General features: G+C 37.1%; 1 protein-coding gene across 1 annotated transcript in view; it reads right to left on the bottom strand.

Annotated features, from left to right (window-relative positions):
• LOC150086196 (glycosyltransferase 25 family member) overlaps positions 1 to 8,779 on the bottom strand; it is a 97,387-nt gene extending 88,608 nt beyond the window's left edge. Inside the window, exon 1 of the mRNA XM_090374826.1 lies at positions 8,454 to 8,779. Coding sequence (XP_090230952.1) covers positions 8,454 to 8,671 — 218 coding nt within the window. The 5' untranslated portion in view covers positions 8,672 to 8,779. The remainder of the gene's footprint in view (positions 1 to 8,453) is intronic.
• Between the last annotated feature and the right edge of the window lie 9,798 nt (positions 8,780 to 18,577).

The following is an 18,577-nucleotide window of genomic DNA, read 5'->3' as shown; positions in this document are numbered from 1 at the left end:
TAGTACTTTACATTTGTCAATGTTAAACTTCATTTGCCACCTCTCAGCCCATCTGCTCAACCTTTCCAGATCCTGTTGCAGCAGCATAGTGTCAGTAGTGTCCTTGACAACCCTGCCAACCTTTGTATCATCTGCAAACTTGGACATTAAGCTTGATATACCATCATCAATATCATTAATAAATACAGAAAACAATAATGGACCCAACACTGAGCCCTGAGGGACTCCACTAATAACATTAGTCCACGATGAGCAGTGTCCATTGATTACCACTCTCTGTCTTCTCCCCCTCAACCACCCCTTTATCCATAGCAGCAATTTGCCTCCAATGTCACACTGCTCCAATTTGTGTAGCAGTCTTCCACGTGCAACAGTATCAAAAGCCTTTCTAAAATCCAAGTATATAATATCAAAGTTATTCCCTGCATCCAGTTCTTTTGTGACTGCATCATAGTATCCAATCAAGTTGGTCAGGCAAGACTTCCCCTTAACAAAACCATGCTGTGTCTGAGCTATAACTGAAGTCTTGTCTAAATGATCCTGCAGTGCTTCTTTAACCAGTGCCTCCATTAATTTTCCTGGAACAGAAGTTAAGCTCACAGGTCTATAATTACTTGAGTCAGCATTTGATCCTCCTTTGTGAATTGGGGTCACATTTGCACATTTCCAGTCTATGGGTACCTCCCCTGAGTCCAAGGAAGCTCTCATAATTATGGCTAAGGGTTTGCTTACTTCCTTTGCTGTCTCCTTTAATATAACTGGATAGATCCCAACCACCCCGGGTGCTTTTCTTGTGTTTATCTTCAACAGTTTCTCCTCCACTTTACTCCCAGTTATTTCAAGATTCTGTAGCTTACTGCTAGAGTTGAATACACCTCTGGCATTCCCCTTGCTGAATAACTCCTCATGTGTGAATGTTGATGCAAAATATTCATTTAGTTTGTTAGCTACCTGAGTAGGATCATCAACAGTTGACCCATCAATATCAAGTGGACCAATCTGATTCATCCCCTTCCTTCTAGAGTTTACATAAGTAAAGAACTCTTTGCTGTTTTTCTTTGCATCCCTTGCCAAGGATTTCTCGTAATCTGCCTTCGCCTGCCTAACCTCCTTTGTAACTTGGTTGCATATCAACTTGTATCTATCATAGGCTTCTGGGTCATGTGTTAATTTGTAAGTATCCCATGCATTTTTCTTCTCTGCCATATGCCTCATTAGTTCATCTGACATCCATTTTGGCCTAAACCTTGAACAATATTTCTTAGTTGGTATGTAAAGCCTAGTAGCTTCCAAGATAAGTTCTTTGAATGCTTCCCATTTTGAATTTGCTGTTGGTAACATCATCAGTTGGTCCCACTGTATAGAATTTAAATACTGTCTCAGTCCATCGTAGTCGCCTTTACGGAAGCAATAACCCTTCCCTTTACCCCTAATGGTAGTTACCTCTTTCAGTAAATCCCACTTCAGCACACTGTGATCACTGCCACCTAGTGGTTCATTTATCTGCAGATTCTTAATGCATGAAGAATCACTGCTGATAATCAAATCAAGAGTATTACTCCCTCTAGTTGCCTCCCGAACATGCTGATGTAGAAAACAATCATCCAATAAATCCACAAAAGCCCTGCTAGTGCGTGAGTAACCAGCCCCCAAATTCCAGTCAATATCTGGGAAATTAAAATCTCCCATTATAAGACTCTCTGATTTACTGGCCCACTCTATTTCCCTGTACAGTTCCTTATTATACTCATCAGAGTCATTAGGCCCATCGTTCCTTTGAATTTATGCAACCTCGTTAGTGTAGTCTGAGCATGAGGAAGGGCTGCAACAGCATTAAGCTTGCTCAATCCAATTAAACACCTTAAACACCTCAATCAGATCTCCTCACAGGTGCCTAGTTTCTAGGTGCTGCAGTTTACAGAACTGAAGTTTTTCCTGGTAAGAGTATCCTTTTGTTCCTTTCACTAATCTCATTGCTCTTCTCTGCACCTGTTCCAACTGATCCATGACCTGTATTCAGCATTCAAGATGTGGCCTGACCATTGCCTTATGCAATGGGATAATCACTTCCTTATTGCTGCTAGCAAATCTTTGTTTATAAGGAAATGGTCAGACCACACCTTGAGTACTGTATACAGGTCTGGAGGCCTCATTTTAAGAAGGATGTAGAGCTTTGGAATGAGTACAGAGAAGGGCAACACGATTAGTGAATGGAACAAAGAGTTGCTCTTACGAAGAAAGGCTTAAGTTTTGCAAATTACAGTGTCTGGAGACTAGGCACCTGCGAGGTTATCTGATTGAGGTGTATAAAGCCTTGAATGGTTTGAGCATGCTCAGTGCTGATGGGATTCTTCCTCTTGCTCAGAATAATCGCCTGAGAGAGCATAAATTCAAATTGAGGAAAGAGTTGTAGGATAGATATGCAGAAGTTTGCCTTTAGCCAATGGGTGGTTGATTGCTGGAACAAACTTCCATCTGTCGGTGTAGAAGTTGATAGCTTAAATAGATTCAAGGCAGAACTTGACAAACATCTGGAGCGAGTGGATGGGTGAAATAAGTTTTTTTTTTTTTTTTTGGCTAATGCTATATAAGCTTGCATTCTTGCGTCATGTGCCTTTGCTAATGCTATATCACTGACAAAACCTCATGAGCTATCCTGGCAGCCTGTCTGCACTGCTTAGTGAACTTCACATCTGGCTGCACAATTTCCACTGTCTTTTTCATTCTCCAATACCCTGAGTGCAGTACCACACGGTTGGTACATTAATCTGGGATTACGCAAATTACATTCCAATGATATGTCCACGAAAAGGCTATAACAGACCAGAGAAATAAATTTACCATAATGAAATACCGTGCTTTGTTAGTCAAGTTCTATTACCAAAATAACAGCAATTGCTTGAATGCTCTTCAAAAGAACTGCTAACAGAAAAGACAGTGTGGATTTCTGTCAAAAAATGCGTTACATAATATGATACATACATTTGAAGATATGCAGTTTGTCTATGCCTAATTTCTAAAGGCTTCTTCAATTAGGGCTGTTCTTAGCTGATCTTGGGCAGAAGGAGTAGGTTTCCCCCTGAGTTATTCTGAGTATTTTCAATCTGTACAGTAGTTAAAGAATACATGCTTGTACAGGCATAATACACAATGCCACAATATAAATAAAATAAAATAAATTTTCTGTTTATACTCCGGGACAACCAAACGGTCAGAGGAGTTCACAAGATAGACAGATTACAAGAAACAGCATCGTATTCAGCAGTCATGGGCTGGAACCCCGGTCACTCAAGGCACGTGTACTTATGCACCTGCACGCCTGACCACTAGGCTACGGCTGCTGATGTGTCTAAACCAGTGGTTTTCAACCAAGGTGCCGCAGCAACATTCCAGGGGTGCAATGTAATTTGGGTTTAAGTTATTTAAACTTAATTCTTTTTTTTAAATTTATATATTTATTTCATTATAAAAAGGTGTACAGTATCTTTTTAATTTTGTGGTGATCTATAATTGATGTTTCTTTAGTACCTCTATATAAAGAATAAAATTATTATATATAATTAAAATTTGTATTATGAATTCATTTGTATTTTCCAAGTACTTTTGTTTATAGTTATATTATTGTAATAATTATCATATATTTTTTAATATTATATATATATACACACACCCATACACAGAGAATTGGATCTAACAGGCAGAAAATTGAGTAGGAGTGCCACAAAATAAAATAAATTACTTAGGGGTGCTGTTATTAAAAAAAGGTTGAAAACCACTGGTCTAAACCCTACACCAACAACAATATGAGACTGCTACATAACTAAACCTTTCCAGTATCTTCAAAATCCTGCAAAACATCTTACACTAGTATCTGTATAAACTGAATAGAGTTTTTTTTCCAAGTATCAACAAAATCGAAAATATGAACATTAATTGCAAAAAATGAATGTTATATTGTAAGGTGAACTCAATAACACATTGTTTTTTGGTAATTCGTTTTAAGATCACGGAAGTTGAAATTTTCAGTGTATAACTAAGCTATTTATCTCTCAAAAATGTTATTTTTAAGGTCACGAGCATGACCTTAAGGCCATATAAAAGGTCATGAGCTGGTTTATAAATTGTATTAGTTACCAATCCAAATCATTAAAATGCATTACACTTTCATTGTTATCATATGTTCTGTTATAAGAATCAATTTTAAACGCCTTTGTGATATTTTTCTAAAGCACATTTATGGAGGTCATGACTATAAAACAATAAAAACAATTTGCACTTTCCGGTTTATTGAGCTTCTCTGTTACTGCAAGCAACAGAAACGGGTAGTAAACTTGATCTCCTTGCATTTGCGAAAATATCGATAGCTGGAATTGTGTGTTTTTTACGTTATTATGGTGAAATGTATTTTCCCTTTACTGAAATCTTCAATCGTATAAAAAACATAAATAAATTTTCAGGATCTTCTCTTCATTCCTTTTTTTTAAGCTTCGTAAACTTGTTACTACACACGAATCATGTTAGTTGCAATTTGTGTGTGCCGTTAAAAAATGCTTATGCATGCAATTGTGAAATTTATAATTAAAAGTGATGATTATCTTGGAAACAAATACCTCTTGAAACATTTCTGGAGAAGATGATTCCTTGTGCAACAAACCAACAAATGCTGAGCCAATAATGAGTGATCCACGGGTGTGCATTTAGTCAATGATGATGATGATCAAGCTTAATGTCCAAGTTTGCAGACGATACAAAGGTTGGCAGGGTTGTCAAGGACACTACTGACACTATGCTGCTGCAACAGGATCTGGAAAGGTTGAGCAGATGGGCTGAGAGGTGGCAAATGAAGTTTAACATTGACAAATGTAAAGTACTACACATGGGAAACAGCAACCCCAGAGCAACGTATCAACTCTGTGGTACTACACTGACAGTGGTAGAGAATGAAAGGGACTTGGGGGTGGTTGTGCAGGCAGATATGAAGTTCTCTGAGCAGTGCAGATGGGCTGCAAGAGTAGCTCATGGAGTATTGTCAATGATATACAGGAATTTTTCCAGCAGGGATAAGGAGGTGATTATTCCATTGTATAAGGCAATGGTCAGGCCACACCTAGAGTACTGTATACAGGTCTGGAGGCCTCATTTCAAGAAGGATGTAGAGCTGCTGGAACGAGTACAGAGAAGGGCAACAAGATTAGTGAATGGAACAAAGGGGTGCTCTTACGAAGAAAGGCTTAAGTTTTGCAAATTACATTGTCTGGAGACTAGGCACCAGCGAGGTGATCTGATAGAGGTGTATAAAGCCTTGAATGGTTTGAGCATGCTCAATGCTGATGGGATTCTTCCTCTAGCTCAGAATAATCACCTGAGAGGGCATAAATTCAAATTGAGGAAAGACAGATGTAGGATAGACGTGCGGAAATTTGCCTTTAGCCAGCAGGTGGTTGGTTGGTGGAACAGACTTCCATCCCTTGTAGTGGAGGTTGATAGCCTAAATAAGTTTAAGGCTCAGCTGGACAGGTATTTTGAACGAACAGAGGGGTGAAGTGGAAGTAGGGTTTTTTTTTTTTTTTTTGGCTGATGCTGCATAAGCTTGCTTTCTTGCATCAAATGCCTCTACTAATGCTAATGATGAAGAATAAATGTAAGTCGTAAATAATTTCTTTATTATTATAATTTGCTTGATTTTACAGGCTATGTTTTCATTTCTTTTGATAAATCAATCATTTTTTAAACATAAACTAATTAGCTAACTAATATCATTGTTGAGAACGTAACCCCTATTTTTAACGTTATGTCTATGGGAAATAAATTCCCGCTTTACAAGCGTGCACTAGGAACGAATTAACACGTATAGTCGAGAACCACCTGTGTGTGTGTGTGTGTGTATATATATATATATATATATATACTAGAATATCAATGGCGAATAATTTGGCAAAACTGTTTCAGAAAAGAAGTAAAGATTAACATGGAAGTAATTATGAAAACCTTTCCCTCGGTTCCCTTCGCTGCTAGCTAAGGTGTCAGTGGGACAGACTCGGGTAAAAATGCAACTTGATAAATTTTTACATGTTTGACTATATCAACCTGTAAAAAAATTATAAATGTGCATAAAAAATTATCTGGACCTGGAAACTGCTTAAAGCTATCCATGGGCAAAAATGTTTTTTTTGAAAGTCATCTTACCCTGAGATTTGTTGATTGTGAACATGAAAGCTAAGATTTTATCTTCTCTTCAATGTAAATGGCAAGTTAATTCCACTGGGAACTAAATCAATTCTTGCAATCTGAAAATCAGTATGAAAATTTTTTGGAAATATTTTTTTCTCAATTTTACTTCTAAATAAAATCTATTGCAAAAGGAATGAAGTCAAAAGCTTGTTTAGTCTGAGATCTGAGTTATTCAAGTTCAAAGGGCATTCCAGATGCAGGGGCATAAGCAAATTATAAAGAAATATATAAATAAATTTTCCGTTTATACTCCGAGATGACCACACAAGATAGAGAGAATACAAGAAATAGTACTGTATTTAGCAGTCACAAGCCCGAACCCCAGTCACTTTTTTTTCTTTTTTTTTTTGTTAGTTGTTGGCGCATCAGCTTCTATGGCCATATTGCACCTCCAAAGTTTTTGCATTTTACTGTGATCCAAGCCCAAGGCGGGAATCGAACCCGCGACCTTTGGGTTGCCAAGCAGGCACTTTACCTACCCGGCTAGCCCGGTCGGCCCCCAGTCACTCAAAGCACATGCATACACTCTTGCACTGACCACTTGGACCGAACTTCATTTTTAAGAACCAAAATTACGTTATTTGCAGGGCCTAACTTGAGGATATGCAGGGTCCTAGGCAAAAGTATTTTTGGGGCCCCTGTAAAAATGTTTATTATGAAATGATATTTAATGCTTTTGGATTAATGATAAATGGATAGGTTTTGGTGCCGATGGCATATTCAAAGGCAAATATATGGGGTTGCATGTGATTGTCATGTATAATTTTGAGGTTGCAGGTAGGAAAAAGGTTGGGACCCCCCTTGGCTAAAGTCCGAGAGCACCACTGGTGTATACAAGCAGCAATAACTTTACTTATGCACTTATCTAAACTGCAGCGGACTCTCTGATGGCTAAAGCAAAATTGTGCGGGATGAATATGAAGGTAACCCTGAAAATGGGGAAGAACAGTTGGCATCTCCTTATCTGTAGTTTTAAAGTTTTCTCGCAGTGGCAGAGGGCACTATGGTAGAATTTTGTATTTTTTGAATGGTAAATAAAAAAGATTTATTTTATGATTCAAGGGGAATAGGCCCTAGGCAACTGCCTTGTTTGCCTAGGGGTAAAGATAGGCCCTGATCATTTGCACTGTTTTTCACAAAGTTATGTCAATTTATTAAATCATCAATCTTCTTTGCAATCATCAATTAAAACATCTAAACATAGCCTAATCTTCAGTAAAATGAATTTCAATAAAACTGGTTTAAAATAAAATCAAAATTTCCTTATCCCATCTAAACTATTACAATAGATTCAGCTTGAAAAAGAAAAACAAAGTGCTCAAATGTGTGGGTATACAAAAGTAGTCTAATGAATGATGTTTAGAAAAACTCCATATCCTCAAAGAATTTATTTAAATTAGTTTTCATACTATATGTATACAGTATAGAATAATTCTATACTGTATACATCCAACTTACTGTCATCATCTGCAATAGATGTAGCTCATTAGAGACTAAGGGCTTCACATTTTGGCCAATGGCCTAGGCCTCTACAATCAAGACCAGTTGAAAAGTCAAGGATCTGGCCAAGAATGGCCTATGGGCAATTTAGCATTCCTCTAATAAACTCCAGTACAGAAAAAGAACTGTCACTAGATGATAATGATCATTAATATAAATAAATACAAAGTAATATTTATGACAACAAATAACTTTCCACAAATTTCATAACAGGTGACTATATATGCATTTATCATGCTATTTGAGTCTAATAATTAAATACTGAACTTATTTTATTCCATACTGCATATTATTATTATTTTTGTTTAATTCTCCACTGTAGATTTCTTTACATTCAATTGTATTGATTTATGAATTTCAAAATACAGAATGTCCTGCATTTATTCATTATCGTTTTATTTTACTTTATTTTATTTAATATCATAATAATTACTATTTTATTATTAATTTTATTCGTTTTGCAAATATATTATCCATAGATTAGTAAGTGTAATTCCTACTGCATTATTTCAATTATTCTGTTGTCTTATGAAGAGAAGTCAAAAAATTAAATTTATAACACATTTAATATTATTATAGTACGCAAGGCCATATGTCAAAAAAATTAAATCTGCAAACAAATTTTCTAAATAAAGACGTTTCTGGTGAAACATGCCAGGATATCGAATAAAATAACATGAATGATATGGCGTGTCCTATGGAATACTGATAACTTCACTCACCATAGGGACATTCTCTGTTTTGGATAATCGAGTTTTTCTAAATAGCCAAGAAAGTGTGGGAGTGTATGTTCCTTATTTCTAGCCAGCATAGCAACCATAATCGTTGGAGATAAAAAAGAAGTTTCATTATAAACAGTTGTTTGATAAACACACTTCACAAGCAACAAGTATACGGAAATAACGAAAATTATATCTTTCTCTTGCGCCTTCCAACTCATGCTATATTTCACAAAAATATGCACATTCGCTTTAAGTTACAAAAGCATAAATAATGCCAACTACAGATCTCGGTTATCAAGTAATAACCGCGCCTTTAAAGAAACAAAACAAACCCATCTGCTCTCATCAATCCATCACTGGAGGAAGACTACAAGAGCGTCATCTACAATATTTTGGGTACGTCTCGTTCATCATTAATAAATCAAACACATGCACTTTGAATAGATGAATAATGTAGTGATTTAATGTGTGTTACGCGCAAAAGCAACTAAGGCTATGAGGCGTCTATATTGTTTGAAAATTGTTTGCGTGCTGAACGAAAAACCCGAATTTCCTTGAAATATAAAAACCATACCACCCTTGCCTGAAACCAACTAACTGAACCACATCGTGAAAATCAGCTTAGATAGGAAGACTTCAACAAAGCATTGCCTTTATGGAAAGCCCTTCGGTAGTACAGTTAGAAGAATCGCCGTCCTCCCCACACCGGGTGGAAAAGACCTGAGTTCAACACCAGTCGATGACACGAAGAAATTTATGGGTATTTTTCACAACGTGGCTGAGTTAGTCGATCTCAGCCGAAGGTAGCATGGTTTTTTCTCCCGGAAACTCGAGTTTTTCGTTCAGCGAAACGCAATTTACAGACAGTATACACATAGCAATATGGTCTTAGTTACCGATGCTCCTAAAACCTCTATTACAACAGCCTTCATGGAAGTCGGCTATCTTCGCTCGCATTCCTTGTCAACTGGGTGAAATGCTCATTTATTTTGTCTGTAATTCTGGGACAGCTGAATCTTCCGTTCGGTATTCTGTTACATGCTTCAGAATTGTGTTTAGGTGTAGTATAGTTTTTGGAGCATCAGTGACCAAGGCCATATTGCTCCATGTATACTGTTTATCAATTGCGTGTGTCAGATCTATTTTCTGTTTGCTGGATGAAAAGCCCCAGTTTTCGGGAGAAAAACTATGCTTCCCTCAACTGAGATCGACTAACTCAGCCACGTTATGAAAAAAGGTCCATAAAATTCTTCACATCTTCAACGGGACTCGAACTCAGGTCTTTAAATTATGTGGGGAGGACGGCGATTCTATTAATTGTGCTACACACGAGGGCGAACTGTGTTATTCGGGAAAGGTAATTGTGTTTTTTGAGCCTTTATATTTATTTAAATGTTACTGATTGTTAGTTGATATCGACGAGGATTTCGCGATTTTTTGCAAAAAATTCGGATTTTCATCCAGAAAAAAATGCAAAAAAAAAAGGACGATAAAATACCCAATTTACAAACACAAAACACTGAAGAAAATATCAGTCTTTCTGACCCAAAAAAAGCAATGTTCGATGTGTGTTGATCAAGGCAACACACACACCGAAGGTTCGGGGAAAATAATGGATTAATGTAGTGGCCTGCACAGAACTCGAATGTTAGTCAAACAGACTGCTGTAGCCAAACTAAATATTTGTAAGAGCTGTTCTTTGGAGACTAATCGACTAATATCACTTATCCAATTGAAACTGTTCTACAAGAGAATTATTCCCACTGACAACGGCATAAATTAGTCGAAGTTTTCTTCAACGATTAATGTATTATAGGCCAAAAGAAGTCCCATCCAGATTAAAACATGACCTGTAAAATGTTGTATTATTTATTTTAATTTCCAGGTATTTTGGAGTGTAAACGGTTTGATTCCATACTTCGGCGTGATTCAAAACTTGCAAATTGTCTAATTAAACTTGGCCCAGTAAATGAACCACCGGAAATAAGCAAAAACTGTCTATGCCTTTAATATAGGATCAGTAATTAAGATTAAATATGTAATTAAGCTAATATAGTAGACAGCACAGTTGTTTTAATCACTGTGCTCCCAACACAGGTGGAAAAGACCTGAGTTCGAATCCTGTCAATGATCCAAGGAACTTGACTGAGTTAGCCGGTCTCAAGGGAGGGTAACATGCTTTTTCTCCAGGAAACTTGGGTTTTTCGTCCAGTAAACAGCAAATCGACCACAGAACACATGCAATTTACTGACATTATATACAGCACAATATGGCCTAAGCTTCTGGTGCGCCTAAACCATACAATCTTAACTTAATAAATACATTTAATCAGTTTAATATCGCCACGATGCTCCAATGAAGCTCCAGTACCCAGGACAGAGTACATACCACATATGAAGTCTTATTTGAAAGGAGGGATTACAGTTAGCGTCATCACCCTATCGGTACCTATTGTCTCTCATTGCGTGTGTTTTTCGGTTGGTTTGCTGTTTGCTGGACGAAAAACCATTCGAAAAACGACTGCCAGGACGGATTAACTGGGTCAAATTGTGAAAAATTCCATTGAAGTTCTGCTTGTTGAGACAGGATATGAATCCGAACCTTTTCTAAATATGGAACGACAGTTGTAGCAACTATTATGGTAACCACAAGAGATAAAATGGAGCAACACACAGTGACAAGAAATCTGATGGATTTATTAAGACAAACGTTTATTTGGCTAATAAATAGGTAAAACATTGAATATTTTATCCATTCGTTAGAGAGAAAAATGTTGGAAATGAGCACCCAAAGACGAATGGTTTGACTTCTATAATGGGTAAAATAATGGAATTCGTCATTAAGGATGCAATACAGAAACATTTTGATAAGAATGAAGACATAGGGACCATGTCATTGGTTTGTTAAGGGAAAGCCTTGCCTAAGAAACCTAGTTGATTACTGGAAACAATTTCGATATTCTATATCTAGACTTTAGTATTTTCGATTCTGTTCCAGATGAGAAGCTACAGTACAAACCGACACCTTGGATTACTGAGAAGATTTCCAAGTGGACCAGGATTAAACTGGCTAAGTTAAAAGGAGGCAGTGTGTAATTAAATGACATTCTTCAAAGGGGACTAACGCAGGAAGCACAATCCCTCAAAGTTCAGTACTGAACTCCGCTTGTTTCTGATTTTCCCCTCAATGACATTGATGTGGATATACAGGGAAAGCTGTCAGTTTGCTCTCTACAGGTATACCGGATAGCTAACAATCGCCACTAGGCCATGCTGCATCAGGTGACTTAGATCAGTTATACATGCGGTCTGAAAAAGGGTCTCTAGAAAGAAATCGGGCGTGACATAAAGAGTAGATGACAAAGAATTTTTCAGGATGAGAAAGATTTAGGGATTATCACACAAGCAGATATGAAGTTTTTCATGAAGTATAGGCAGGCTGCCAAAAAGGATAAAAAAAACTATCATATTAAAAAACTCATTTTCTGATTTTCACAACAATACCTCTGGATGAAGCAAAAACATGTTTGATAAGAAGTCCTACACAGCCACATCTACCTTGGAATTCCAGTACCGTTACCAGGTAACCAGTCTTGGAGATATTAGAGCTCATCGACCTGTCGGTAGGAAAAGCATCTTTCTCCTTCAAACAGTCCTTCGACTCCCAAATCTCACACCTAAGCATGAAAAATGCCCTTTCCCACTCATGGTGGAAATATTTAAGACCCAACTAGAAAAACAGCGTCTCAAACTTAAATGTAATATTATCGTTTCCCATGTAAATGTCATATTATGTTAATAAATTACGCGCATTCTCTGGTCGATGTGCTTGTTTTGCTGGATAAAAAACGCGAGTTTAAGGGGAAAAATCCTCGCCGGGGACCGACAAACTTAGCCACAGAGTGAAAAACGTCCGTAAAAGTTCCTCGCTTCGTTAACAGCATCCAAACTCCAGTCTTTTCCACCTGTTTTGGGCAGGACGATAATTATAACAATTGTCGAATCGGCGAAGACATTAAGTCTCGACAGTGCATGTCAAAACAAAGTACTTAAACAATGTAAAAGCGAACAGACGTAGCAGGAACTTCTTTCTTTCTTTTTTTTTTTTTTTTGACCTAGTCGCATAAGACATAAACAACGGAACTACAAAATAATGAACACCAACATAAATGTACGAGTAACCATTAGTATTCGTATGAGTTGTGATCCCTTAACTAAATAAAAATGTCGTTTCTTATATCCTGAAAGGTCATTTGTAGCCAGAGGAGTGCATTGTTTGGGGCAGCATACGGGTTCGATCTAGCAGTAGGTGCCAGTGTACCCCTTAACTTAAGTTGTGATCCCTTAACTAAATAAAAATGTCGTTTCTTATATCTTAATCCACGACCACCACCAACTCCACAGCTAACTCCGGACAAAATTGTCCAACATGTCTCTGAAAAATCCAAACACGGCAACCCTATTTAAGAATAAACGAAATACGTTATTGACATTTCTTTAAATGGTAGCAGCTGTTTTTTGTTTGTTTTAAAATATTGTATATTAGGTTATCCGAAAGGTCAAACTCCAACAACCATGTGCATTAAGTCCGTTTGCCTGTTTGGTTGATGGAATTAAAACACCCTTGCAGAAAGGACGGTGATTATAATCACTGTGCTACCCACGTGAAATGCCAGTAGCAGTTTAGATGAACAGTTTCTGCTAATTCAATTAATTTTGCGTTTGAATTTGTTTTCAAACTATATTTTTTTATTAATTTCTGAGATTTTGCCTTTTACATATATGAATGTTCATGTACAAATAGTTCGACCAAACGAATTTAATGATATAGGACCTTTGTTATCAGGGAGAAAGATGTCATTATTCCTCTTTATAACACGAAGGCAAGAGATCTCATTAGGACTCTTGTATTCAGGCATGGAGATCTCAAAAAAGAAAGTAGAACTTCTGGAGAGAGTTCAAAGAAGAACAACTCGATTGGTTTGGTGGTGCTATGGGTTATCCCATGAGGGACATCCTATATGTGAGTTCTTTAGCCCACATCTTCTATGAAGTGGGCTGGAAACTAGACACCTGAAGAGTGATCTGATAGAGCAGTTAAAAGTCCTTAAAGAAAAAAAATAGGATAAATGAGGGAGGTATTTTCAAGTTTGCAGGCAAAACAAGAACTAGGGTATGCAAATATAAAATTTTATATTTGTGTATCCTGGTTCTTGAACAGAACATTAGATCTTGAAGTTCGTTTATGTGAAACATGTTGCTGATCAAAGCAATAAGATACTCTCCAGGTTAGTTAAGATAGCGAGTCTGACAAGGTACAAACGGAACTGGATTATTTTTAAAAATGGAGAAATTGTGCTTGATTCAGAGGTTTTTTTTTTTTATTGTTGTTAATGCAGGATGCTTGCTTCTTTGCATTCTATTGTCCAACAGAGGAACCTAAACAATTAGGAAGAGCTGAAAGAAAGAATGTGAAAAGTAATCAGTTAAAATAGCAAAGAACTTCAACTTCCCATAATAAACAATATTCTGGTGCGAAATAAACACAATGTTTAGGCATTTTACTTTAATGCAGAGTTTCTCAAATTTATTTAACGCCGAAACATTATGCAAACGCAAAAAACAATTTGATCATAAAATTACACGTTCAGTGAACTTATACTGAAATTTACCAAAGGAAAACAAATTAATAGCTTGTTAAAAGCCGGATCATATCAAATTTTGGAATTTGCACTGGATTAGCAGACTAGGAGCGACATGGCTGCTGCGAGGAAAACAGGAGGTACACAGCAGTCATATGCTGTCCCATTTATTGAACGCTTTGCGATCTTGATTCCTAGCATCGACACCTGGGCGAATCGAGGTGGAATGCAGGAATAACCATGAACTGGTTATTCCTGTTCAATAACCAATAACTGCTGAAAGTCCTTCTGTGGGACTTTCAGCAGTTATTCTTCGCACTTTTGCTCACATTTAATGTCCAGGTTGACAAAGAATTATTCGATGTTCTCCAAGAACATTCTCCATAGTATTTGAATCTGGATTTCCTTGAAACTAGTGAGGCCAGTTATCCTCGACCCCATCTATTGTATATCGTTCAAGTGTTTGTTTGTAGTAGTAGTAGTAGTCGTCGTAGGGTTTTAGGAGCATCAGCGACTATGGCCATATTGCTCCGCATATAGTGTCTGTAAATTGCGTGTGTTCTGGGGTCGTTTTTCTGTTTGCTGGACGAAACACCGGAGCTTCCGGAAGTAAAAACCATGCTACCCTCGTCTGAGACCGACTAACTCAGCCATGTTGTCAACACCAAAAACTAAACCAAACTATTATATTAGGCTCATCCTGTAATTTCTAACATATACCCATGTGTATTGCTTCTGTAAATTTGCTTCTCTAAATTGCCACTGTGCGCAGACACGTTATCAACACCAGTCACCAAGAAGTCAGAAGCCCATCTCCTCTAAAAATGGGGATTTATGACAAATGTCGTTGTGGGCAGCACAGTTTGAAGAATTGCCATCCTCCCCCACAATGGGTGGAAAAACCTCAGTTCGAGTCCCGTCTACATGTGAGGAACTTTTTGGCCATTTTTCACAACGTGGTTTAGTTAGTCGGTCTCAGACGGGTGACTGTGTCTTTCCTCCTGAAATTTGGGTTTTCGTTCAGCAAACCGACCACAGAACACAAACAATTTATAGGTAGCATATACGGAGCAATATGGCCTTAGTTGCTGATGCTCCTAAACACTTACTAGAACAACAATTATGACAAATATTCCCATCTCAACCGTATATGAAAATTCTTATGGTCCTGAAGTGGGCTGAAAAGGGCTTAAAAAGAAATGATGAGAGGACTGTTTACTCTGTAATATATAAAGTAACCTTCATGAAACAATTTCCACTAATTTATTTGAAACTTCACGAAATAATTTTCACTGTTCGTTATCTTGGGATTACTGCTGCCCATATGAGTAACTTACATTTATCAATGTTAGCCTTAATTGCTTCTTCTCAGCCTCTGTCTAAGTTTGTCAGAACTTGTTGCAGTAGCATACCCTGATTACTATCAATCACCATCCTAACAACCTTTGTATCATCGGCAAACTTACACATAAAACTCGATATACCTTCAACAATATTGTTAACAGATTCTTAAAACAATACGTGACCCAGCATTAAACCCTGAGGGAATCCACTAATTACATTAGCCCATTAGGCTATTAATAACCATTCTCAGTCTCCTGCAGTCCCTTTATCCCCAGCAGTAACCTATCCCTAATACCACACTAGTACTATCTGCACAGCAGCCGTTCTTGTGAATAGTATCAAAAGCTTTGCTGAAACCTAATTACTCGTATACAATGTCAAAATTATTTTGTGCATCCAGTTCCTTTGCGACTACCTCATAATAGCTGATCAGATTGGCCAGACAAGACCTTCCTTTAACAAATCAGTGTTCTAGCTGTGAAAATGATCCTGAATTATTGCTCTAACCACTGAAGGCATTATTTTTCCTGGAACAGAAGTCAACTTTAGAGGTCTGTAATTACGGACTTCGCCCTTTGTTTCCCCCAACCCTTGTTTTCTGAATAAGAGAGATATATACACATCCAATTGTAGGGACCTCTCTTAAATCCAAGTGTATCAATTTCTCTTCCGCTTTCCTCTTAGTTATCACAAAATAATTTAGCTTTCAGTTATAACTTGGAAACTTCCATCCCAAAAATCCTCTTCAAGCGTAAATGTAGATGCAAAATATTATCCGGTTCGACAGCAACCTTAACAAGATAATCAGCAGTTATACTAATCATATCTAGTGGACAATGACGTGGTTTGCCCCTACCTCCTTCTAGTGTTAACATGAGTAAAGAAGTCTTTACTACTTTTTTCTTTGCATTCTTAGGCAAAATCTTCTGGTAATGTGCCCTAGCTTGTCTAAACCCCCTTACTAAATGGACTGCAGTCTAGTTTTATACTTAATGTAGGCTTCACTGTCCTGAGAATTTATAATGATCCCAATGGATGTTTTCTGTCACTGGTTCCACCAGTTCGTCTGACATCCATTTAAATATAAACCTTGAACAATATCTGTTCGTTGGTATAAAAAGTGCACTAGTCTTAACGATTACTTCCATTAACACTTCTCATTTAGAAATTGTACTTGCTAACAATATCAGTTGTCCTCTGAAAAGAATTCAAAACTACCTAAGACCATTGTAGTCACCTCTGTGAAAGCAGATTCTATTCCTTTACCGTTGATGGTAGTTAAATCTTTAAGTAAATTCCGCATTTCCACATCAATACTCAATAATCGCTGCTATCTAGTGGTTAATTTAGCTGAAGATTCCTAATGCATGAACAATCACTGCTGATATTCAAGATTACTGCTTTCTCTTGTTGCTTTTCTAACAAACTGGGGTAGAAAACAGCCATCCAAGAGCTCTAGAAAACTTCTGCTGCTGCTGCTGCTGCTGGGCGAGTGGTCAAACCACAAATTGCAGTTAATATTTGGAAAGTTGTAATCCCCGTTATAAGGTACTCTGATTTATTGACCCACTCTATTTGTGTCTATAGCCATTCATCATACTCATTACAGTCATTTGGCATAAATATTCTTAGTCATATTTTGTTTTTCCGGTGTTTGTCTCACACTAGACTGATTCAACATCGGTGTCCCAGGTGTTCTGAGTGCACCGGTTTAGATTCTGAGAACTTCTTAACAAACAGCATAACTCTGCTTCGCTCCTCCTGCCTCCATACAAGGTACTCATCATATTCAATCTGCATCTTCTACATCTGAGTGGCGTTTCTGATATCCCTCTAATATTCGCATTTTGTGACTAATCAATACTTCAATTTCTTCAAATCTTTCTTTCTTTCACACCCTTCTGTATCTTAAACTCTAAGACTTTCTCATTCTAAACATCCTTTAATCTACCGCCCTCCCCAATCTATAAACTATTGCTGCGTTTCTGTTCTTTTTACAAAGTCGCGTGCAGCACAATTAATATAATCATCGTCATCCCTTTTTCACAACGTGGCTGTATTAGTCGGTCTCATGCCCGGGAAGCAAGTTTTTTCTCCCGGAAACTCTGGTTTTTCATCCAGTAAACAGTAAATCGATCCAGAACACACGCAATTTACAAACAAAATACATACAGCGCCTAAAATCCTATAGTAACTATTCTTTTAGCAAAATTACCTTTGACTTTGGTAGCTTTATAAACTTTTTTTCAGGCAATAATCCATTTGCTAGAACAATACACATGATTCACATTGAAAGCTGAAAGTTGATGTGTACAAAATTAAAAATGACCTAAGGAAATTAAAATTATTTTAAAAATTGAATTTTTATAATACACAAAACTGAATAATGAAAGGTTCTTTCACCCTTTGATTTACCTTTTACCACCCTTCTCTCAACTTTTAGATAAAACTCTTTTGAATGCCGAAAAGCGTTATTTGTAGTGTAACTGCTGCAACGTTTAACTTCATGACTCAAATCATGATAAAAATGATTGAATAATTGAAATTATTCAATTGCAGTATTCTGGAAGTTAAATTAATTTTAAATGTATATTTTTTTCCCGTGACTTGTGAGCTAATTTCATTAAGAGACTTAATATGTATCATTTAAATAAATGAGGGTATATATATTCAGCACGAGGCTAATGAAAACCAACTTAACGTCCCAAGTAATCTCTAAATATATTTCAGCATATGTATTGTAAACTTAAGAACTGTCTTTCTACTACCTTCGGTTTTCTTTCTTTTCTTTTTTTTAAGCCAAGAATAAGTTATTACAGGGGCCAAACCTTTTTCATGCTTTTTTTGAACTATTCCAACCGACAGGTGACTCCTCAGTGTCTCATGCTTTATAGAATTATCAGTAGTTTAGGAGATATCGCGGTCGTCAGGAAATGTCCCACATTCTTTTCAGAGGTACCTAGGGGACAAACAGAAGATGTTTATCGTGTTTACACCCGAGATCAAGGCAGTTCTTTCACCCTTTGACTTACCTTGAACCACCCTTCTCTCAACTTGTTAGATAAGAAAACTTTTGAATGCCGAAAAGCGTTATTTGTAGTGTAACTGCTGCAACGTTTAACTTCATGACTCAAATCG

The sequence above is a fragment of the Mastigoproctus giganteus genome, chromosome 5, assembly GCF_048544385.1.
Source record: "Mastigoproctus giganteus isolate SK-2022 chromosome 5, ASM4854438v1, whole genome shotgun sequence".
Classification (NCBI taxonomy): Eukaryota; Metazoa; Arthropoda; class Arachnida; order Uropygi; family Thelyphonidae; genus Mastigoproctus; species Mastigoproctus giganteus.
Note: the sequence above shows the minus strand (reverse complement) of the source record. Positions and strands in the feature narration are given on the sequence as shown.